We start from the raw sequence: 24559 nt of genomic DNA on the forward strand, positions 1-24559 counted from the left end.
AGCAGACAATCTTCTGTAGTTTCCCTGAGACCGTTTTGTCAATTAATGCCTGGCAAGCATTCCGCTTCTGTCTACCAGATAACGAATATTTAGCTTAGTGGTCAAGCAAGCTCTGTCCGGGAGACTTCAAACTATTTGCTAAAATTTCAGTTTTTTTAAAACTCAAAAGTGTAAAATTGCTATAATTTTGATAACTTAATTCGTTTCAATTCCATACGCTTTACAAAATCTAGTAGCTGCAACTCCTGTGCATCGAGTACGAATGGAAACTTTTCACTACTGAAACAATGAGAAATATTTATATACAACATTAACCGAAAAGTTGTGAGTCTGAAGACTGCAATGAAGTTTGAGTATCTCGTCTGTAATCCGTAATGTCCGTCGTCATTTTCAAATTTTTAGGTAAATTTTAGGTTATTTTAGGTAGTTATTGATAGTACCAAGGGATCAGCAAAAATAATATAGGATATGCTTATCGTTTATTTACTAGTACCCAATGGATTCCAATAGAATTGGACAGTGATATGTTAACAATTGTGAAAGTGTTTTTTGGCAAATCCGGGGTGTAATTTTCGGCGGCGTTAACACCGTGAAACTTAAATTTCAAATGCTTACACTTCTTGATCTTCGTCCATTAGTAACTGCTTATTGGGAGAGCCTGTTTAGATTTCTTTCTTGCTTAGTCAATATAGATTGCAGGGACTTTTTCTCCAAGAAAAAAAGTTTCTACGTTATGCGCTAACGCTGCATCGAGCTTGAGTTCATCGGACAATGAGGAATTAGTGAGCTCTGGATGATTAAAGCAATTAGTTGCCTCCTAAATTCTCTACAGATCAAATACCATAATATTATGGTTTGCGAACTCATTCAGAGTTTATCCATGGCCTTTTTCTTTATAAGCTAAAGCACACATTGAATTATAATGAAACCTCTTGTTATCAGTTGTTGACCTTCGAGTTCCAGCCGTTCGGTGCAAATCCATTTTGATAAAGTGTAAATTCTTATAATCCAAAATTTTTATGAACAAATTGATTAGCAGCGTTGGTACCGATAAATGCTGTTCCAACGCATACTGCAACAACGAATCTTCTGATTGGCTCTTCAGTAAAAAAACCTTTTGTTTTCATTTTAGTCGTCCTGTTGTAGCCAAGTATGTTTTAATAATGACTTCATTGTATCAGTAAATAGCGGGAAAACTCAATGATGTCTCTTCAATTGCACCAACAACGTTATCTGACACCGTCATCTTCCTGATAAATAAATTAGCCTCATCAATTTTTGTAGTGATTTCTGCGTATGAACGGATGACAAAAGAGTCATCTTGAGATCTTCTCTTTGAAATCCGTGACGTACCTTCGATAGCCAAATGTTTCTCAGATGACAAGAAATAAACTGACAATTTCCATCTAACGTTATGCGTGCGGATTTTCGCACTCTTTTTTTCTTATATCTGATGTTGCCGATGGATTATCGCCGGACTTTTCTTCATAATAGTAACCCTGGCAATGATTCCATGTTTTTTTTGCATCTCTGCGATGAGAAAATTCAATTATGGCAGCTGTCCGTTCTGTTGTTCATTTTGATTTCGCTATTTTTAGGGCTATTATGTTGCTTATTTTGAAAGGAGAGAGGTGATCTTTCGAGTAAACAAGAAAAACATTGAGGAAAAAGCCTGTTTGTGGTAGCACTATGTTTTATGTAGCAATAAAGGAAAGAAAAGTGGTATATAAGAAATAAAATAGGATGCAACTCTACTTCAACCGATGCAACAGTGGGGCAAAATTTGCTAAAAATCTGGAAGAAAAAAATTAATTCGGAAACTAACAATAGTTAAAAAGTTTTCGCCGGCTTTGCTTGTCGATCCTCTTTCTCTTTTTGCTTCTCTTGCTGTCGTTTCCCTTTCTTGTTCTTTTCGTACTTTGCAGTTGGACTGCAACGAGCAGGTTTTCTTCCTTCATACAGTAAGTTAGAAAATTTGTTGATCCAAATGCGTTTTTGGATCAATATGTTACTTGTTTCAGCGCTCTTTGGGGGTACTTCGTCTGTTCGAGTCTCCGTTTTGAGACAAAGTTTTGTGCTTTAACAATGAGAATTCCAGTTTTTTGAATATCACAAGATATGCTGGGTATTGTCTTGCATAAACTTTTGCATAAATTCGATTCTTAAATCGATGATGAATATGCACCAACTTGATGTAACACAGGCCTTATAGTTGATGCTTCTTACGCAACTCTTGATTGTGTTGCTTTCAATACCATGCCCAACAATGATATTACGCTTATCCTTGCGTGATCTGTGCTCTAGGAGGCTTTGAAATTTGTTTGACGGGTCTTCTGTAGAGGTTGAGGTCAATCCACCAATAGCAGCGATGACTCTCGTCTAGTTGATTTCTCTCTTGGTGATTACAACTCGTCGGTGTTTCGTAGAAAATTTGCCTCAATTTGAAACAACAAAGTATGCTAGATCCAGTTAGTCTTAAAAACTCTTTTGCTAGAACTCTTCAACATTGGTGCCGTCGCCATTCAAAACTATTCAAAAAATTGATATTACAAGTTTGATGAAGTCTGATTTGGCGAAGAAGAGTTTCGCTTCGGAAATTAACAAATTCCGTATTAGAAGGAATTGATTCGTTTGACGTTGGAAAAAACTGCTGTTTTTTAATTGATGCCATTTTTGAAATTCAGCGTGTTTTGTTTCTATTTTTTGTTAAATCTCGCATAAATTTAGTTTGTGTGACGCTTGCAGTCCGGAAGGGCACCACTCAAAGATGACATATTGCCATGGCAATCTATGGTATGGCCACAATCCCATTAATTGAACTTATGTGAAACTCAAGCTAAACGCAAAAATGGTACGATGGCAGTGCGATAGGAAGCATGGAGAACTTGCTGAAATTGTTAAAGGATTTTTCGCATCATTGTTAGCATTTTGGACACCTAAATAAATCTCCAAAAGGCTAATTGATTGTAAAGGAGCCCGCAAACTCCAGAGTTCTTAAAGTTGTCAGAGGAACGCGGTTCGTTGTAAATGGCTGTTTTTTGGATCAGCCCTTGGCAGTGAAGATTTGAACGATTTGTTCCTAACAATTAAAAGCCAAAAGTTCCTAACTTCCTAATCTTCTCGAAAAATGCAAAAATATCCCACAAATTTCAAACTAATGTTCCATGAGATGTGTTCAGCAAAAACTTGGTTGTCCTAGCAACAAAATCTCTGAAAGAAAAGACGAAACGTACTCGGACTCAAAAACATAACTTGGGAAGAAGAAAAGTTTCGCTCTCCGATGATGTCTTAGAGAGGCTGCCATGGTACTAAACGTGCAACTGAGGTTGATATTTCTTATAGTGTTGTTATGTGGGAGAGGAGGCTAGACACCTAAATAGTATAGTAATTTTTCAACCTTTGACTCGGCTCCTAGAGATTAGCATATTGCTCTCAGTTTAAAACACAACCACCAATAGCAGTGATGACTCTCGTCTGATTGATTTCTCTCTTGGTGATTACAACTCGTTGGTGTTTCGTAGAGAATTTGCTTCAATTTGAAACAACAAAATATGCTATATCCTGTTGGTCTTAAAAACTCTTTTGTTAGAACTCTTCAACATTGGTGCGATGTTGAGGAGGAACGGGGTTGTCGGAGGAACGGGGTTCGTTGTAAATGGCTATCGTTTTTTGGATCAGCCCTTGGCAGTGAAGATTCGAGCGATTTGTTCCTAACAATTAAATGCCAAAACTTCCTAACTTTCTAATCTCGAAAATTGCAAAAATATCCCACAAATTTCAAACTAATGTTCCATGAGATGTGTTCAGCAAAAACTTGGTTGTCCTAGCAACAAAATCTCTGAAAGAAAAGACGAAACGTACTCGGACTCAATAACATAACTTCGGAAGAAGATAAGTTTCGCTCTCCGATGACGTCTTAGAGAGGCTGCCATGGTACTTAACGTGCAACTGAGGTTGATATTTCTTATAGTGTTGTTATGTGGGAGAGGAGGCTAGACACCTAAATAGTATAGTAGTTTTTCAACCTTTGACTCGGCTCCTAGAGATAAGCATATTGCTCTCAGTTTAAAATACAATGCATTTTTGCGGTAAATTTAATTACGCTGCTTCATAGTGGGGGCTCACTGTTCCATCCATTGGGTGGATCATACGCCTTTTTTAAATAGTGATGAACCCCCCCCCCCCCCCGTAGTAACAGAGCACGTGTCATTACATAGTTGATCATTATATTAAAATATGTTACGTGCGTCTGAGATATGCAAATAATATGCTCCCACTAAGCTGAAAGGACACAAACTGAAAATTGAGTCTTTTACTACTGCTTCTTACTTATAGTCAAATTAGATTCTTTCCGGGTTCTTTAGAAGAGAGGTTCCAAGAACTGTTTCTGGTAGTTAACAGTGTGGCAAAACTCGATCATTATTATTACTGTATCCGATTGCCTTTGGCACGATGCAACGGAAATGGCGATCCGTGTTATGTACCTTGTCCAAGAAAATCCTTCAATATCCAAAATCCTTCAATATACAAAATCCTTTCCTCAATGATCCTTGTATATACAAGGAATATTCAATGATCCTTTCCTTGTAATTCTTAGGGTAGCAGTTGCGTAGCCTTCCTATCTTGTTTTGATTCTTCGTAAGGTTTTAATTGATCTTCAGTTTAGCCGGTCTTCTATGTTCATCATTTTGAATCGAAGAAATATTTCGAGGCGCAGGCCAATAAATTGGCCCCTGTTATTCCTTAATGAGTACTTATTTGACTTCGAGGATAATTAATGCATTTATTTGACAGTTTAAGCTCTATTTGAATGAAAAATTGGATTTACCATAAGAGAACAAGGGCACGAACTGAAAAGATCCGAATTTTGAAAAATAAATTGCGTAGAGAACAGATATATCCGCGTTGTAATAAAATCATTTGCTTAATTAGATTGTTTAATAACAAGCTGTGGACGCTATTTCTGAATTCCAACTATTTTCATCTACTTATGCAAAAGAGCAATGACAATTTTCAAACGTTTTTTTTTGTAGATATGGATAATGGAGAAAATATTCCATCCATAGAAAACGCAGTTTTGAATATCAGTTTTGCAGGAAGCGATCCTGTGAAATTGGAACTTCTCGAAGCTAGGATGCAAGGTCATCCGCTTCCGGGAAAAGATTCATCCAACAACATTCATCATCATCATTCAAGTAACTCCCAACATTCTCCGAACAACCACGGAACTACTACCCCCACGCCTTCGGAGGAACCGATGAGCGATGAAGTCAGTGCGGGGGGTGGAATGTCAATCGATCAGACTGATCAAGAGCCAGCTGTAGTCAAAGATGCCAAGGAAACTAAGACGCCAAAGCATAAAGCGAGGAAAAGAAAAATTGCAGACGAGTCTTTTTCAGCGTCCAAAAAAGACAAAGATAAAGATGGTAAAAAGATCGACGATTATTTTAACAGAAATCACCCCAAAATGGAACAAATCCCGCGAAGCGGAGCGATTGGATTATTCCATAACCCCAATTCTCCCGAGTCTGTTACATGCTGTCAAAGTATTCAAACCGAATTAACCGGTAAGCATTCAAAAAACTCAACATTCAAAAAGACCATTAAAAACGCAAAGCGATAGAAAATGAGCCCTGTACGTGGGTGAAGTCAATTTCTAGAAATGAAAATAGTTTGCTTTATAATACATCTAATATCTTCTGATTAATTGCTCTCAAACGAAGTTTGTAGCAACTATATTAGTCCTGAAACGGGATATACAGGTAGCACTCAGAGGGCATTTCTCTAAGAGCCCTAAGCAGTACTCTAAGAATGTGATTCGCCAAAATTGTTTTGAGGAGACAAATTCATTTTGTGAAGGGCGGTTCTCAATCTGAAAAGTTTGACCCCCACCACTCCCATTGTCGACCCTCCTCCACATCTCGATTTGAACCCCCTCACATCTCGACTTTGCAACCTCCCTCCCCCCATCTATGGACCCCACATCGCTTTTCAAGCAGTTTTTTTGCAAAAAAATATTTACAAAATAGCGTAACTGCCAAGTAGACTACTGCCAATTCCAACCCCTCGGCAGTCAATAGTGTGCAGATGTTTGGAAATTACTTAGTTTTTTATGTTTTGACAGCTAATATTTTCTGTTCTGTGGGCAAATCTTTATTTAAATTTCGACCTTCCATATATTCTTCGGTTATCATCAATTTCTGTCAGATCTGTGACGTCATTCACCCTCATTGCACTCACATTTGAAGCGATTTTTTTTTACCGATTGACACAAAAGCGTCATTGTTAGTATGGCTAGTTGAAATTTGCTTAAGATTACCCTATGATTTAAATTCTTTTTCCTCCATTGAGCGTTTAGCTAAACAAGGCGGCTCGTTAATGTGCGTTTGCACATGATGTTCCGACCCGAGCTCATCTACATTTTTGACTAAATTGTCAACCAAATGAAAAGATAACAAAAATAGATGTTTGAGTTTAAAAGAATCGTTACACAACCTATCTACTAATTGAATTACATAATGCCATGCCTCATTACAGTGCCAACGTGATCTGACATTAAAGAGACTAAGAGACAAAAAAAAACAACAAAACGAGCAAAAACAAAAATTTCAATGCAAAACTGAATATCTAATTTTAAAAGCACCTAGTAACAACGTCAAAATGCAGTCAGATAAAACCTTAACTACGCAATTTTACTTTTTCCTAACTATGCAGCAGATGGAAAGTTTTTTTAATGAGACTAGGTAACAAGTTGACAAAAAGAACGACAAGTGAGGCGAAATTTGAAAATAAATCAACATTTTTTACACCAAGAAATTTCAAAAATCTTAAAAATCATTAGCTTTTAACATAATAACCCTTGATAAATTACTAAAAACTCATTACAAAACTCAAAGGACCTGTGTTTGGTTAGACTAAGCCATAGAAAGGAACTAAAGAGAAACTCAAAAAAGTACAAACGATTTGCGAAAACACAAACTATTGCTACCATTAAAATCATTAGCTATCATCTGAATATTGTATTTTTAATTCAGTTGTTATTTCTACTACTAATTCAGCTGAAGGATTTTTACTGAGAGATTAAATAAGTGTACTTGGGCGACATTTGAAAACCATTGGGACCTGTTATTACGTTGGGTCTGAAAGAAGAGAAAAAGAAACACGAAAATTGGCCGCTCAATAAACGTTCAGAAAAACGCATATTGTCCAACAAACAAAACATCAGTGACAAATAATATCAATAGATATGTTATTTCTTGAAATACAAAAAATTGGATGGGACCTCTCATTGATGAAAAAAAGTTAAAATTTGACGAAAAGAACAACAAAAACTAAAAAGTTTGAAAAATATTTCAAAATGTTTATCATAAACTTTCGCTATAAACTGACTGCTTCGGGAAACATCATTCATTTAATCCTCAATGACAAGCCTATGAGACCTGTCAGCAATTTACGCCTACCTAAAGAACAAAAACAGCAAATTCAAGAAAAAAATGAGCGAGAAAAGTGTCGAAGGCATTAAAAAATGAACTTTCCGCTAAAAACTCTTCTATTTTCAATTACTTTTTAAGAGCAATGGGATTTATTTTTTTAAATATATTTTCAAAAAATCAACAAATATGAACAAATACATTAGAACCACGAAATTTTCGAGAAAACACGTATTATCAACGCCATTAAATTCATTAGCTTTCAACGGAAGCCAGTAAATACGCACTTATGTCTCGATGTGACAACAACTTTGTTTGCCAATCATATGTCATCAATAGGACCTTACCACAAGTCTCTGACTATGAAAACAACAACAGAGACAGGAAAAAACCAAAAATTCAGTAGAAAAGTGCCAGAAGAAAATGTCGAAGCAATTCAACTCAAGCTCTTCTCTGATTACCTAATCTATGATCCGTTGAACTTCTTCCCTAAACCAATGGGGACTGTCAGCAGTAGGATGATTTGATAAGATTTCAAAAGGATTCAAAAATAAAATAAAGTTCCCGAAAATTAAAAAAAAATTTATGAAATTTCGTGGCATTGAAGTTATCAAACTAATAGGTAGAAGATGAAACCGCTGACCAGATTAATTTTGGCTGCGGTAGGACGAAAAGGGATTGTTCTAGTACTGACGTTGACCAACAGTTCACTAAAGAAAGTTTCGGATTGGTTAATGTTCAAAAAAATTTTTCGAAAAGTTATTTTTAAACTCTTAACAGCCACTTTTCAACGGAGCTCTATAACTACGCTCAGATATAAACCGATGGGAGGAAAAGGATATTTGTCATGCATAAATAATTAACAAGACATCTCAATAGGTCTTATGACTGTGAAAACAATAACAAAAACAGGCAATAACCAAAATTCAGTAGAAAAGTGCGAGAAGAAAGTGTCGAAGCCAATTAAACCATTAGCTTTTCTCTGAAAACTATCTGTGATCCACTGAACGTCGTCTCTAAGCAAATGAGATTAGAATAATATTTGGATAATGTGTATAATGTTTGGATCATGTGATAGGGGTTCAAAAGTAACCAATAATACAAAAATTACCAAAAAATTAAAAAAAAAATGAAATCTTGTGTCATTGAAGTCATATAACCAATAGTTAGAAGATAAAACCGCTAACCAGATTAATTTTAGTTGCAGTAGAAATCAAGTGGGTCATTTGAATACTGACACTGATTAACAGTTCACGAAAAAACTAAGATTTGTTAGTGTTCAAAAAAATTGAAAAATTATTTTTTAAGTCTTAACAGCCATTAGCTGTCCCCTCAAAGCACTAGATATGTTCACCTAATGCTCCTTATGGAACATATTGCACTGTTAGTCAATTAATCCATGCCAGAAAAATAGTAGGGACTCCAAAAAAATTAGTAAAACCTCAAAAAGAAATTCAAAATTTCATGGAAAATTACGAAACTCAGAATCGAAGCCAAAAAAACATGAGCAATTCCTTGAAAACGATTGTTTTTGTTCATTGGGCTTCAATTGACTGTAAAGGAGGTTTGTCATTAATAGAATCTCGATGTAAAAAGTGACTGGTCTCTAGGTGACTTAAAAAAGCAAAAACAGAGAAAAGTTTTATAAAAAAAGCTCTCAAATAGAATTCGAAATTTTTTTGATAGTGAAGTTCCCTGAGACCAGAACTAGTCTTTTTTATCGCCTTTAGTCTATTAGGAACACAAAATTGGTCCATTTTTTGGCGTGAAATTTAATTCTGAAATACTATTTTTATGGAAAATATTTTAATTTGGAGAAAAAATACACTAAAAGTGAACAAATATCCCGTGTTCACACAAAACTTCAATCCTCGATAACTCCTCGAAAAAAACGAAAATTAAAAAAATCTTTTTAATTTTGAATTTTACGATGGACCAGCTTTTTAATGATACCACTCATTTCTCTACGACGAGTATATCGATCGGCCAAAATTGACTGAACAAAAAAGAACCCATTTGAGTATATGGTTCCTCCCCCCCCCCCCCCCACAAGTGGGGTCGGAACAATAATATTTGTCGTTAATTTATGTCAATCTGGCTAAATACTTTTCGGCTCATTTTTTACATCTGTTGAGAAAATAGATTATGCTAATAGTTTGTATACTATTGACAAACAACTTTCTTTGCAGGATTGCTCTAAGTTATTGTGGTTTCTTGTTTTTTTTAGGTTCGATGTTTTTAATTTCAAATGGCTCCGCTGTTTTTGCATTGTTGCTAAAATTTTGTTGAGCTTTTGGTTCTAAAAAAATTCCTCTCAGAGCAATATCAATTGAACATGCATATCTTGGACATAATCTGTCTGCTTTTGGGCAAACGCACGTGTAGATGACATACTGCACTGAGTTGTGACCCTTGTTGATTCTTAGCTCCATTTTTTCAGGCATCGTTTTACAAGAACAGCAGCAGCGCTCCGTGTCTAACTTGGAAGAGCGTGATTCCCAGATCTACAGTCTAATCCACAGAATGGAGAACTCCGCCCAAGAAAACGAGCAGCTGAAGAACGAATGTAAGGGACTGCGTGAGTCAGTGTCGAGGTTTTCAGATATAATCAGAGAACTGTTGATTGAGAAGGCCAGGGCAGAGAGGCGAGAGACTAGGCGGTGTACTTTGGAGAAGAAACTGAGGTTGGGACAGTTTGTCAATGTGCGACAAGGTGCTACGTATGTCGAACAGTGGCAAGACGGGTTAGTTGGTCTTAAAACTATGCAATATCTATCTGGATTTGCATCGTTGTATTAAATACCTATATTTACAATAGACCATTGTTAGTGCCTTTGAGAACTTATCGCGGGAAAACACAATTTGAGAAGAATTATAACCATAGTGATAGTGGCAATTTTTGACTTCTTTAAGTTGCCTAATAGTTATGCCACAAATACATTGGGGCTGTTTCCTGCCTACTAATTTTTACTCTGTTAGCGGAGCGAATGATTGGCATGAGTTGGTTCTCACATGCCGCAGATGAAATCTTGTTAGCAGGAGAAAGGTAGCATGTTATTTACATAGCCTCATTTGATGTCATCGTGCGTTATCATTCATATCAATAGGTTGGGTTGTTCCAACCCTCCAAATTTATTTGGGGCTAGGAATTATATACCAACCATACTTTTTTAAAGCCAATTTTGACCGGAGATAAAAATTGGTATCAATGGAAAGCTCTTGAAAAACTGAATCGATTTATCATAATTTTCACTTCTCCTGCCTTTTCACGTTTCGAATTCGCTGACTTATACTAAATTAAGTAATTGCATAATAAAATATACAAAATGTATATTCAAAAATGGGTTTAATGTTTTTTCTTGCTATGTGCTTCTTCTTAGCAGAAGATGAGTGTACAATTGCACATTTCTTAAGTTTTCCTAAGCATAAACCGACTAACATCGGATGAATTGCCCTTGAACTACAGGCCGGACAATATAGTTTAGATCTGTACCTTATAAATTTTTATAGGTGCAAAAAAATCAACGCGAGAGGGGTTCGTACCCGCGACCTCCTGTGAAGCAGCTTGCTACCTTAACCATTAAGCGATTCAGAAGTTGCTACTTTTTTGCTCAAAATCAGATTTATTTTGGCAACAGACTCAATTTCGAAATGAGAGCTATGTAGAACACGCAAATTCGCTGGAGACGGAATAAATTTCTAGAACCAAAGAGCAAAAAGTCATGCAAAAATTTTGAAAGCAATTAATCGGACCTTGCTGAGTTTTTTTATAGCTGCGAAGCTGTAAGCTGCGCGAAGCTATATTGCGGTGCTCTTGGTTTTTACAATTCAAAGAATTTGAATTGTATTGGGGCGCTGTCTTTTTTTTAAGATCTGGTCACACATTTTCATGATTTTTGAAGTCAAATTGGAGTAGTGATTTTGGTCACGCCGAAACAGGAAATGGAGCGCAAAACCTAGTGGTTTTGCGGCGTGAATTTTTTTTGCTCTAATTTTAAAGTAGAGTGCGAAAATGGTGTTTGAACGAAAATTCGGTTTCTCGGTAGTGGTTTTTTGTTCACATGCGGCAATTTCACTTTGTTTTTTACTGTTTTTTTCGATTTTTTGGATTGGGTTTTTTTCTAAATGGTTTTCCCAATCCATTCATCGTTCATTCTAGACCTAGTTTTTTTTGTTGGAAGCAAATTTCAATTTATCGCTAGTGGTTTTTTTGTTCACATGCGGCATTTTGACAGTTTTTTGGTTTTTTTTTATTTTTTGATCTGATTTTTTAAAATGGTTTTCTCAATTCACTCATAGTCCATTCTAGGTCTAGTTTTTCTGTTTAGTCAATGAAAATTCTTTGAATTGTACGTCAGGACTTGTCCTGCTATGTTTTTTGTTTCGTCGTCTGACGCTCTTTTTTCGTTTTACATTTGTTCACACAGCAAAGCTGAAAAAGTCAAATTTTCTGAATGACTTCTTCCTCTCACTAACGGCATTTGCGCACGGAACTCGCTTTAGCAAAAGTTTTTAGGTTATTTGCGTGATTATATTTTGATCATACGTGACTTACCTCACTCAATAAAATGACTTTTGCACTTTAAAACTTAAGTTTAGTTTGAATTTGTTTAAGGTCAAGGGAACTCATTTGTGCAGTAAAGGTCCCTAATAAGAGGCTTCTGTGGAATGAATTTTAACAAGCTTTATTAATTTATCGCTAAATGTTTTTCACCTAGTTTTTTGAGCGGCGTCGATATTTGTCAATTTAGATCTGTTTCTGTTTCTATCTCTATTATATGGCACGCAGGTCTATTCTTTCGCAGCTATTCCGGCAATCTGCCGGCTATGTTAATGGTGTTGTTCACATGCTCAAAATAAATTTTTGAATTTTGAGGGCTTGACTTTCTCTTTGTTACGTCAATCGTAGGTCTTTGATGCTCTAAGCACCGACGTAGAAGAGCTATATCAGTGGTAAACTTGTATAGATACTTAATCTATCCATATAAAGAAATTTTCAGATTATTGATTTGAGGAACAATCAACGCTCAATTTTTTTTAAAAAATTAGTTTTTAATAGCCGCCCTCATCTTCTCAGCCGGCTATTATAGCGCTCCTATTTTTTTTACTTCGTCGAATGAAAAAATGTTTCGCTTTACCTCGTTTTGCCGCTTTTTCAACATTTTGCGTGATATCTTTTTGACTTCTCTAGGCTAGTTTCTCTCTTCTCTCATTCTGCTAAAAGTGATTTTGAACATCAGTTGCTCAGCAAAGCAATTCAAAATGAACAGAATCAGTATAAAAAATTGAAGTCAGAAGTAGAAACGGGATAAACCCATAAAGCCCAATTTTAGATGCCCGCTCTTTGAACGTCGTTCCTATAAGTCTTAGTTACCATCTCTAATGCTTATTGGTATTGATAGTAGCCCCTGTAGCCTCTCTCTAAGAAACAGAAGTACGTTATGTTCAACTACGAAATGCCATCAAAATAAATCGGACTTAAAAATTGTTTTTGTACAAAATTTTTTTTTCAATATTCTTTCAATCCCAATCATGCTTATTGAAATCAACGGCGGCTATTTTCCGGCAATCTGCCGGGTATGTTTTCGTTTTTCACGCCGTGAGCCTATACTTTATTTGGTCAATTTTTCTCAAAAGTTTTGGTTAATTTTTATTTCTTAAATTTGTCAACGAAGCCACTTTATTAAAATCGAGTTTTTTCAATAAAAGGTCAAAAGAATTTGGAAACTTATTTGTGTGAATATTTCGAAGTTTAACTGATTTCTGAGATAAGAGGCTCACTTTTGAAAATATCTCGGAAAATCTAAAACCCTTTTTTCGAGGTTCTATTTCTCCAAGCAGAAGGCAAGTTTTTATATACATTGAAATTTGTTTTCTTTTCTGACCTTTCCCGGTTACAATAATTTACTAAGTCTCCTTTTTCATTTAAAAATTTTTATCAATCGTAAGATCCTAGACATGAGATCTTAAAGAAAAATAAAGGTTGAGATCTTAAAGATAAATAAAGGTTACAAATGTTTGTCAGCATAAAACTCCTTGCAAAAGATTTAAAATTCAGTTCTAATCAATTTTTTCTTGGACTTTTTTTTAACTCAGAACGTTTTGACTTTTCTAGCACAACTTTAATAGGTTTAGCACGTTTTCATTTCGGAAGTTTGATAATAAAACGATTGCAATTGTTGGTTTTGAATGCAGATGCTTGGCGCATCTGTTTTCGCCTTATCAATGAACAGCGGCGATTATGAGGTTTCTTCTGTGCACTCTTTCAAACACTTCTTTCCAAAGAACTTGCCCATTCGCTAGCCATCGTAGTAACAGTCTGCGCCTTATCGTCTTATTAAAGACTTCCATGTTCGTTGTTTGTTACCCAGCTAATCCTCTCCTTTTTTTTCTTAGCAACCACATTTCTGCAGCTTCAATTTTCGCTGTGTCAGTTTTTGTAAGCGTCAATAATTCCGAGCCATACAGAAGGATTGGAAAATCATGGCAACAGTGGACGCGATAACTAAGTGGGAAAGGCATCCTGATGTTGCATAGAACACTTTTCATGGTCATGAAGGCTTATTTAGCTATCGTGATTCGAGTGGAAATGTCTTTAGTACACCGTTCAATCGAAGTCTTTGTTTATTTCCGTTTATAATCTCTTGCATTTTTCATTGACTGAAATTACGTTATTCTGGTAATATTCCTAGTTGTTGTCATCAGCATACCTTGTTTTATTACTCTGGGCAGCTTTTACGGTGCGTAATTTTACCTCCTAGTAAAGATTGAACAGGTAAGGTGACATTACGCATCCGTGTCTTACCCCTCACTCCGTCCGTACAGGGTTTGAGAGTTGATTATCGTATGGTTGCATCCTGCTCAATGTACAAGTTCTGCAGTATTATGAAGTATTTGTCAATTATGTAAAGGTCAGCTAGAATTTCAAGCAGTTTGTGCAGTTTGTTATTCTGAACATAGTCAAAGGCTTTCTGTAGTCCACAAAACAGTAAATTTCCCGTTTATTGTTCCGACCCCACTTGTGGGGGGGGGGGACTATATACTCAAATGGGTTTTTTTTGTTCAGTCAATTTTGGCCGATCGATATATTCGTCGTAGAGAAATGTGAGTGGTATCATTAAAAAGCTGGTCCAGCGTAGAATTCAAAATTAAAAAGATTTTTTTTTTATTTTTGTTTTTTTCGAGGAATTATCGAGGATTGAAGTTTTGTGTGAACACGCGATATTTGTTCACTTTTAGTGTAATTTTTCTCCAAATTAAAATATTTTCTATAAAAATAGTACTTCAAAATTAAATTTCGCGCTAAAAAATGGACCAATTTTTTCTTCCTAATAGACTAAAGGCGATAAAAGGACTAGTTCTGGTCTCATTGGGAAGTTCACTATAAAAAAATTCGAATTCTATTTGAGAGCTCTTTTTTTATAAAATTTTTCTTTTTTTGCTTTTTTTAAGTCACCTAGAGACAAGTCACTTTTTGTATCAAGGTTCTACTAATGACAAACCTCCTTCACAGTCAAATTAAGCCCAATGAACAAGAAACATCGTTCTCAAGGATTTGCTCATGTTTTTTTTGGCTTCGATTCTGAGTTTTCGTAATTTTAATTGAAATTTTGAATTTATTTTTGAGGTTTTACTAATTTTTTGGAGTCCTATGGCATAGATTCATTGACTAACAGTGCAATATGTTCCTTAGTGAGCATTAAGTGAACATATCTAGTGCTTTGAGGGGCCAGCTAATGGCTGTTAAGACTTGAAAAATAATTTTTCGGTTTTTTGAACATTAAAGAATAAAATTTATTATCGTAAACTGTAAGTCAGTCCAGGAGTGACATCACCCTCTTCCTTCCTACTGCAACCAAATTTAATCTGGTTAGCGGTTTTGCGTTCTAACTATTAGTTATATGTCTTCAATGACACACGATTTCAATTTTTTTTAAATTTTTTTTTGGATATTTTTTTATTATTGGTTACTTTTGAACTCTTATCACATTATCCAAACATTATACACATTATCCAAATCATATTTTAATCCCATTGGCTTCAAGAGGACGTTCAGTGGAGCACAGATAAAGTTTTCAGAGAAAAGCTAATGGTTTAATTGGCTTCGACACTTTTTTCTTCCACTTTTTTTTACCGAATTTTGGTTTTTGCCCGTTTTTGTTGTTTTGACAGTCATATGACTTATTATGAATTCATGTTAATTATCTATGTGTAACAAACATTTTTTTCCTCCCATCGGGTTATATCCGCGCGTACATATTGAGCGCCGTTGAAAGATTTTGAGTTTAATGGCTGTTATGAGTTAAAAACAATTTTTCGATTTTTTTTTGAATATTAACCAATCCTAAACTTTTTTTCTTGAACTGTTGGTCAATGTCAGTACTAGCGGAATCTTTTTCCGTTCTACTGCAGCCACAATTATTCTGGTTAGCGGTTTTATCTACCTATTAGTTTTAAAATTTCAATGCCACGAGATTTCATAATTTTTTTTAGTTTTTGCGTAATTTTTTTTTGGATGCTTTTGAAATCTTACTACATCATCCTACTGCAGATGGTCCCCATTGTTTTAGGGATAAAGTTCAATGGATCATAGATCAAGTTTTCAGAGAGCTTATGATTTGAATTGCTTCGACATATTCTTCTGTCACTTTTCTTCCCAATTTTTGGTTTTTGCCTGTCTCTGTTGTCGTTTTCATAGTCAATAACTTGTTGTAAGGTCTTATTGATGAAATATGATTGTCAAACAAACATTATTGTCCCGTCGAGGCTTAATTTAGCGTATTTACTGGCTTGTGCTGAAGGCTAATGAAATTAATTGCGTTGATAATACGTGTTTTCTCGAAAATTTCGTTCTAATGTATTTGTTTATGTTTGTTGATTTTTTGAAATTATATTGAGAAATCAGAGAAATCTCCTTGCTCTTAAAAATTGATTGAAAATAGAAGAGTTTTTAGTGAAAATTTCATTTTTTTTAATGCCTTGACCCTTCGCTCAATTTTTTCTTGAATTTGCTGTTTTTGTTCTTTAGGTAGCCCTAAATTGCTGACAATTCTCATAGGCTTCTAAATGAGCATTGAATTAGTGATGTTACCCGAAGCTGTTAGTTTATAGCGAACAGTCTTAAAGTTTATGGTAATCATATTGAAGTTTTTTTCAAACTTTTCAGTTTTTGTTGTTCTTTTCGTCAAATTGTAACTTATTTTCATCAATGAGAGGTCCCATCCAATTTCTTGTATTTCAAGAGATAACTTATCGATTGATATTATTTGGCACAATGTTTGTTTTGTTGATTGCGTTTTTTTGGACAATTTGCGTATTTCTGAACGTTTATTGAGTGGCCAATTTTTGTGATTCTTTTCCTCTTTCAGAACAATCGCGTAATAACAGATCCCAGTGGTTTTCAAATGTGGCTCAAGAAAACTTATTTAATCTCTCAGTTTAAATCCTTCAGCTGAATAACTAGAATCGAAGAATTGAATTGAAAGACATAATATTCAGATGATAGTTAATGACTTTAATGGTAGCAATAGTTTGTGTTTTCGCAAATCGTTTGTAATTTTTTGATTTTCTCTTCAGTTCGCTTCTATGGCTTAGTCTAACTAAAGACCGGTCCTTTTGGTTTTGTAATGAGTTTTAGTATTTTATTAAGGATTGTTTAGTTAAAAGCTAATGATTTTTAAGACTTTTGAAATTTCTTGGTGTAAAAAATGTTGATTAATGTTTCGCCTCACCGTTCGTTCTTTTTGTCGACTTTTTACCCCGTCTCATTAAGAAAATTTTCCATCTGCTGTATTGTTAGAAAAAAGTAAACTTGTGTAGTTAAGGTTTTACCTGACTGCACTTTGACGTTGTTACTAGGTGCTTTTAAATTTAGATATTCCGTTTTTGCCGTGAAATTTTTGTTTGTGCTAATTTTGTTTTTTTGTCTCTTAGTCTCTTTAATGTCAGATCACGTTGGCGCTGTAATGAGGCATAGCATCATGTAATTCAATTAGTAGATAAGTTGTGTAACGTTTGCTTTAAACTCAAACATCTATTTTTTTGTTATCTCTTCATTTGTTTGACAATTTAGTCAAAAATGTAGATGAGCTCGGGTCGGAACATCATGTGCGAACGCACATTAACGAGCCGCCTTGTTTATCATTAAAACTCGCGCTTTCTTACTTTTTTGCGACTCTCGAGCTTTTGTCGTCGTTGTGAAACTAAAATTCTAATCTTCTGAATTTTTAGTTCTACTCATTTTCTCGGATATTTTTGTATGTTAAAAAGCAGTCATTTTGGTTCAATTGCTGGGATCTTTTTTTGAAGAGCGTTAAGTTATTTTTGTCGCATTTAATTTGAGAGCATTTGACCAAATGAGGCTTAAATTTTTTAGTTTCTTTTATCTGTGTAACCAGTTTTCAGATTTTCTATTCCGTTACTTCTTACACTTTTTTAACACAATATGGGTTAATTCAGGCGCGAAAAATTGAAAAAAAATATCTTGCTGATGTTATTTTACAAGAGTTGAGTGAATAACATGTTGTTAGGTTCGCGTTCAAAGAAATCTCGAAGAGGCAAGAGGAGATAGCCAAGGAGAGAGACCAGATGGAAAAGGAGAAGAAACAGCTGGTCAAACAGAAGCCCCCTCCCTCCTCCTCATCCCAGAACAACTCCGATCACTCCTCAACTAAGGCCAACTCAGAAAAGGTAAATGTACTTAAAAATGATGGGGTCTGGGCCAACAGTATTGTATCTAAATGCTGTTGATGCTGATAAGTAGCCTTGACAATGTGTGTTTATCAACAACGAAATATTTCAAAGTTTGATATGAATGGTAATAGACAAATAGCTCTTGGACTAATATCAAATTTAATTTGGTCTCTTTGCTCTGTATCGGTGCAAAAAAATGTTAGAACCTGAGTACAATAATTTTCTAATCAGCTCCAATGAAGTCTATGAAATTTTGTTTTTAAAACGACTTTTTATAATATGGGAAAATAAGTTTAATTTATATCTTTTATTTTAGAAAATGTCGGTAACAACGCTAACCCAGAATGAATTTCACGAAAGAGACGAAATTCTAAAATTGCGGGCTCTTTGGCTGCGCAAAGAAGAATCCGACTTGGCGACAGAGCTAGAAAAGATAGAGCGTGAACGAAACGTACATGTTCGAGATCTGAAGCGACAGAACGCAGAAGATGAAAGCCAATACAGGAATTTTCCGACGTTGAACAATCGATATTTGCTGTTAGAGCTGTTGGGCAAAGGCGGGTTTAGTGAAGTTTACAAGGCTTTCGACCTTCGTGAACAACAGTTCGTAGCGTGCAAGATTCACCATTGCAATAAGGAATGGAGAGAGGAAAAGAAACAGAACTATATCAAGCATGCTTGTAGAGAGTACGAGATCCATAAACAGCTTTCCCACTCGCGCATTGTGCGACTTTTTGATGTTTTCGAGATATCACAGGACTCTTTTTGCACTGTTATGGAGTATTGTGATGGCAATGATCTTGGTAAGTTCTTTACTTTCACCATTTTTCTATAGTCTGTTCCATAAAGTTGCAACGCATGCGAATGTTCCGAAAACTTCAATTCAGAGGTCAGAGTTTAAATTTTAAACATGCAGTGAAATAGGATATTTTAGTTAACGGCGATAAAAATGCACTAACAAGTGAGCATTTTGATGTTCATGTATGTCTACAGTTTTTCGAACAATCGCCTGCGTTGCAACTTTGTGGGACTCACTCTTTAGTGGCCGCGAAATCAGCGTTCTTTTCAATGATTTCATGAACATGCGGTGACATGACGCAGCGGAAATGTTTAATTACCCCCATTGAGTTTATTGATCTTAAACACGTGTGCCTGGAGAAATATAGTAGCTTAAGCTACAGATAAATTTTGATCCATTGCTGTGTTAGTTGCTGTTGGAAACTGATTGAAAGTGTTTAATGTGTCAAAATGCGAAGAGCTAACAGAAAGAACAAAACAAATAAATTGGTTCTTATAAAGTTAATTAGCACATTTTTTAAAAACTCTCAATTTAGGTTTTCTGAAACATTTTATTCCCTCTTGAATTCTTTGTATGCAACCTAATGCCGGGTGTGTGTTTTAGATTTTTGTTTAAAGCAGTCTAAAAATTTACCGGAAAGAGAAGCGAAATCTGTAATTCAACAAGTAGTCTCCGCCCTGAAGTATCTGAACCAGCTGAAGAAGCCAATCATCCACTATGACCTGAAGCCAGCCAACATCCTAATGGGAAAAGACTCACACGTAGGAGAAATAAAAATCACTGATTTTGGACTCAGTAAGATCATGGACGAAGATGCTTACAGCGAAACGCAAGGCGGAATCGAGCTAACTTCTCAAGGAACTGGAACCTACTGGTATCTTCCTCCTGAAGTTTTTGATGACGCCGCTCAAGGTCCAGTTGTAATATCCTCCAAAGTTGACGTATGGAGTGTAGGGGTGCTATTTTACCAAATTTTGTACGGCAAAAAGCCGTACGGACATAATGAATCGCAAGCGAGTATTTTGAAAAATGACACCATCCGAAATGCGGGTCCGGTCGAATTCCCAACGAAGCCAGCGATATCACCCGAGGCAAAAAATTTTATCCGAAGGTGTCTGCAAAGAGTACACCAACGTCCCGATGTTTTGACACTTGCCAATGATGAGTATTTAGTTCCTCCAAACAGAAGCTACAGCAGGTCTTCGTCGGTGAACAGCAATAGTAACAATAATAACAACAATAATAACAACAGCGCAAGTGCGGTCAATTCTAGTTTGAATAGCAGTGGGAACAACGCACACAGTGCAGTCAACTCCGCTTTGTCGCTGATCAATCATTCGGGTTTCATTGGTGGAACGGGCACTGGGGTGGTCGGAATCAGCTCCCCCTCCATCAACGTCAACAAGCAACAGCAATCGCATATGAACAATAACGTAAGTGGTGCTAGTACCCCTGTCCATAACCAAGGCGCTGCTTCCTCCCCTATGGTTGCCAACATGCATTTGGAAAACAACTCCCCCCTCGGCAATTTCGGGAACCCTAGCTCAATTGTTGGCTCGTCCAACGTTTTTAGGACAAGCGCAACCGATGCATCTTCCAGTATGAAGAACTCTCATAGTTTTATGCCCCATCAGGGATACGCTCAGGTTACGATTGGGAACCACGGGGGCGGGGGTTCCAACGCGACCTCGACCAAGACGTCGGCAAATCAACAGCCTATAGTCGCGTCCACGCCCATATTGATATCGTCCAAACCCAATGTGCTGGCCACCCAAAACCCTTCTAATAACAATACAACCAACAATGCAGTCACCCCCAATCACCCCTCCCCTGCCCAGTATCAAGGGAACCCCAATGGAACGCACCTCACAGCCCCGCAGCATCTATATTCAGCAAATTAGTCTCTTTCTCGGAGGATTCTTGAGAACACATAGATTGAATATTTATGGCTATTATCCTACAGTTTATCAAGATTTTAATGTTGTGTGTCCTTTTATGTAACTGTTGTACGTCGATCATCGCTGTACAGTTTAGCTCACATAAATCATTACTGTTACTGCTCGGGAAAGTTCAGCTGACATCACCGGTTACGTAACAGTGTGACTGACTGATGTAATCCCGTCTTGCGCAATCGTCTTATGTAACCATCCCTTGAATCGGATACACCAAAATAAAGATGCTGCTGTTATGAAGCTATCTCACCTATTCCCCTAGTGGCAAAAACTCCAATTATCGAAGTCTCTATAATGGACCACCAACACCACGTATTTCCAACACAGCCTCTAATATTGCAAATAGTTGAGATAATTATAATGAAATCAAAACAAAGCGTTGACAAACTTTGTTTTTCTTTGTGATAGATTAAGTTTTTGAGTATTTTGTGATAACATTTGAACGTGTTGGTTTTATCTCTTCCTCTCAATTGGTTGGCAAACGAGAGAAAGAGATTAGCAACCGTTGATTGACTTGAAAAGATTAAACTCAACTCAGATGATGATCTGCTATTACTTTCTTATCGCAATTATTTCAATAAATATTTAAATTTTCATTCTTTTCTCACCCCTTAAACAATCAGCTTCTGACACCGGATAATTCGGCCGAATTTCGCCTCTAGTTTTGGTGAAATAGCGAGTTGAGTTGTCTTGGATTCTTCAAATCGTGACCCCAATGAACATGAAATTAAATGAACGCGCTGAATACTCTCAAATAGGCATGGCAATATAGTTCCACTGGTAATTTGTGCGTGCGGTATGAAATATCGTGCCACAAACAATTGACTAGGTGAGTTCTTTGCGTAGATCATTCTCGACTTAGGTTTGAGAACCCTATTCCTTCAGAATAAAAGTATTTTGCTCAGCTGGACTCTCTGCAGTAAAGTCTCTCTGCCCGTCTTATTTTTTGCTTTTTGTAAATTTCAGTGGTAATAAATGATTGCAATTACCGTTTCCAACAGATAATTTTTCAAAACGGGAAATGCTGATATGACAGGTTTTTATTCAATTTTCTTCTTGTATACGTGTTATAAAGTTAAAGTCAATTTTGGATGCTTTAGAGTTAGAAAATTTTCGGAAGCACTTTTAACTTTGCAGGAAACCTTATATGTGAAAATAATTGCATTTAAAAAAACTTGTGAAATTTGTTTGCAGTTTTTTTAGAGTTTTTCGGCAACCTTTGAAGAACAACGATCTTTATTTCGAATTAACATGAAAATTGATTTTGTTTTGTGTTAACATAGGAAAACTGAGCATGTTAACAAAACTGAGCATGTTCATTTTAATTTTTAAATTAATTTATAATGCACTCATATCGCATACTTGAACATGGGTAAACAGGCGCAAACTTTTCGGATGTAAGGAATTTTTAGCTGTCTGAGGCGGACTAAAATGAAAATTTTTTATTTTTGAGTATTTGCTTGATTGGATCTGAGTCTCACCAATGACCCGAATGTTTTAAAGAATTCAGTGTTGTTCTGTACTTAGACATCACAATTGTCTAGAGTTCAATAACTAGACGCAGAATCATTACAATAGTTTTACTGTACATAAAAGGCAAACAAAGAACTTAAAAAAGTGGAAGGAAGTAATTATTTCTCTGAACTTGTGCTGATATCCTTGGTATCCCTGAACATTGTAGACAATTTCATACCTCCAATTCAAAAACATTACCAACCGCCATAGATATTAAGCTGTAAAAGTCTTCAAATTTGTTCCTTTTTGTTTCCTCATTACTATTGGAGTCCTTTTTCTTTTTATCTGGACATCATAGGTCCATGGTTGCGTGCCCTTTAATTGCTCTCGAATGAAAAGCATTTATTGTAAACGTGTGCCTTTTACGACTAGAAAAGGAGTATAGAGATTCTCCAGGGTTTTTTTTGCTGAAGTAATGACTTGAAATTTGTCTTTTGTTTTCGAACATTGACTTCGGTCTTACAACGTTGACTTTGTTTTCGAACATTAAAAGTAATCAGTTTTTAATGTATATTCTATATATCATTAAGAACTGATGGTAATATTCAAGGTTAAGTAGTCATTTCGAGAATTTTTGATCCCATATAAGTCTCTCCAATCTATCTGAACTACCCCCCCCCCCCCACACACACACACCTACCTACGCCCCACACACACACACCTACCTATGCCCCACACACCCTTCATCGTTTAAAAAAGACAGATAACGATGGTAAAAAGATCGACGATTATTTTAACAGAATTCACTGCAAAATGGAACAAATCTCGCGATGGGGAGCGATTGGATTATTCCATAAACCCAATTCTCCCGTGTCTGTTAAATTCTGTGAAATCATCAAAACTCAATTATCCGGCAAGCTGCGTTAACATTCAAAAAGGCCTTTTAAAAACGCAAAGTGAACGAGAAGGAGGTCGGTACGTGGATGAAGCTATGTTGCCAGTTTCTAGAAGTGAAAATGGTTTGCTTTATAATACATCTGATATCTTATTATTTCTCGTTTCTTTATGCAGATTTTTCGCTAGAGCGTTTTTTAAATAATTTTCAAAAGCACTGGTTCTTGACTTTTGAGTGACTTCAATTGCTCTCACTCCAAAACAAAGTTTGTTAATAAACAAAACCGGTATTTAGAGACGCCAGTGAATAATACCTCCGTCGAGGTGACGGAATCGGACTAAAGAGGTCGGGGTTTCAATGTCCGGGCTGGGCTGGTGTTTTTGCCCAGAGGAGGTCTGGGTCGATGTTTTTGCCCACAAAGAAAAATTTATCGAGGATACAGCCCTTGAATTAAATTTAGGCGCCTGTCATTCGAGAGCAATTTTTCCGACATTAGTCGGTTTATGTTTCAAAACGCTTTTCTGAAAACAATTCAGAACTGCGTCTGCTTTTTTACATCTAGGTTATCGCAAATCTTTAATATAGCATGTTTTGTTTGTCTTCAAGCTAAATCTTAGCAAAACAACCTCGGTTGCTAACTTTCTCTGTGCTGTAATTAAAACGAGAAAAGATGATAAAAGAGTAGTGTACCCAGATCTGGCAATTTTTAATATTTATTTTTTTTGCAGTTGAGATCTTAAATTACACAAATTGAAATGCTTAGAGAAGTATTTTCCGGTTTGATGGCAAATTTAAAGTTTTAAGGGTTTTTTGTTTTTTCGGCTGAGAAAAAGGTTTTAAAAAACTGCTGCCCGCAGTTTATTTGATGAAAACTTTTCTACTAAAAACACAACTATTTGCGAGAAGCTTTTTGAAAAAAAGTGTGCCACTGATAGGTGCGCTGGAGGCGTGCTGTTTAATTGCGCTCGAACGGAGTTTGAGGAAATAATTGTTAACGTGTGTGTAATCTTATGGAAAATTTTTGCCTGACTGTTTAGCGCCTTTGTTCTAGAACCTTCTCCAATTTCTCGAGTGAGTTTTTCGCGCTTGAATTCTTGAATTTTTAGTGATCTAATTTGCTTCCATTTTTGAAATTACTTGCCCGCACTTTTCAGTTTGTGAGCGAAAACGAATTTTAGAGACCAAAAAGCTTTAAGCTACTCCCCCTTTAAATTAAATAGCCCCGCCTATCGTTAGAGAGCCATTTGTTTGACGTTGGTTGATTTTAGTAATAGATACTACACCTAACTATATAACGTTTCTTCCATTCATCTTTCTGTTCTTACTCAGAAAAAAT

General features: G+C 36.0%; 1 protein-coding gene across 1 annotated transcript; it reads left to right on the plus strand.

The window, feature by feature from the left end:
* Positions 1-5006: 5006 nt before the first annotated feature.
* Positions 5007-21469, plus strand: LOC142347897 (serine/threonine-protein kinase tousled-like 2). Its single transcript, XM_075399055.1, has 5 exons — positions 5007-5567; positions 9871-10174; positions 17960-18119; positions 18439-18925; positions 19525-21469. The coding sequence occupies exons 1-5, from the start codon at positions 5036-5038 to the stop codon at positions 20820-20822; spliced, it is 2781 nt and encodes a 926-aa protein (XP_075255170.1). The 5' UTR covers positions 5007-5035; the 3' UTR covers positions 20823-21469.
* Positions 21470-24559: the final 3090 nt, after the last annotated feature.

This window comes from Convolutriloba macropyga, chromosome 10 (genome assembly GCF_964194025.1).
Source record: "Convolutriloba macropyga chromosome 10, txConMacr16.3, whole genome shotgun sequence".
NCBI lineage: Eukaryota > Metazoa > Xenacoelomorpha > Acoela > Convolutidae > Convolutriloba > Convolutriloba macropyga.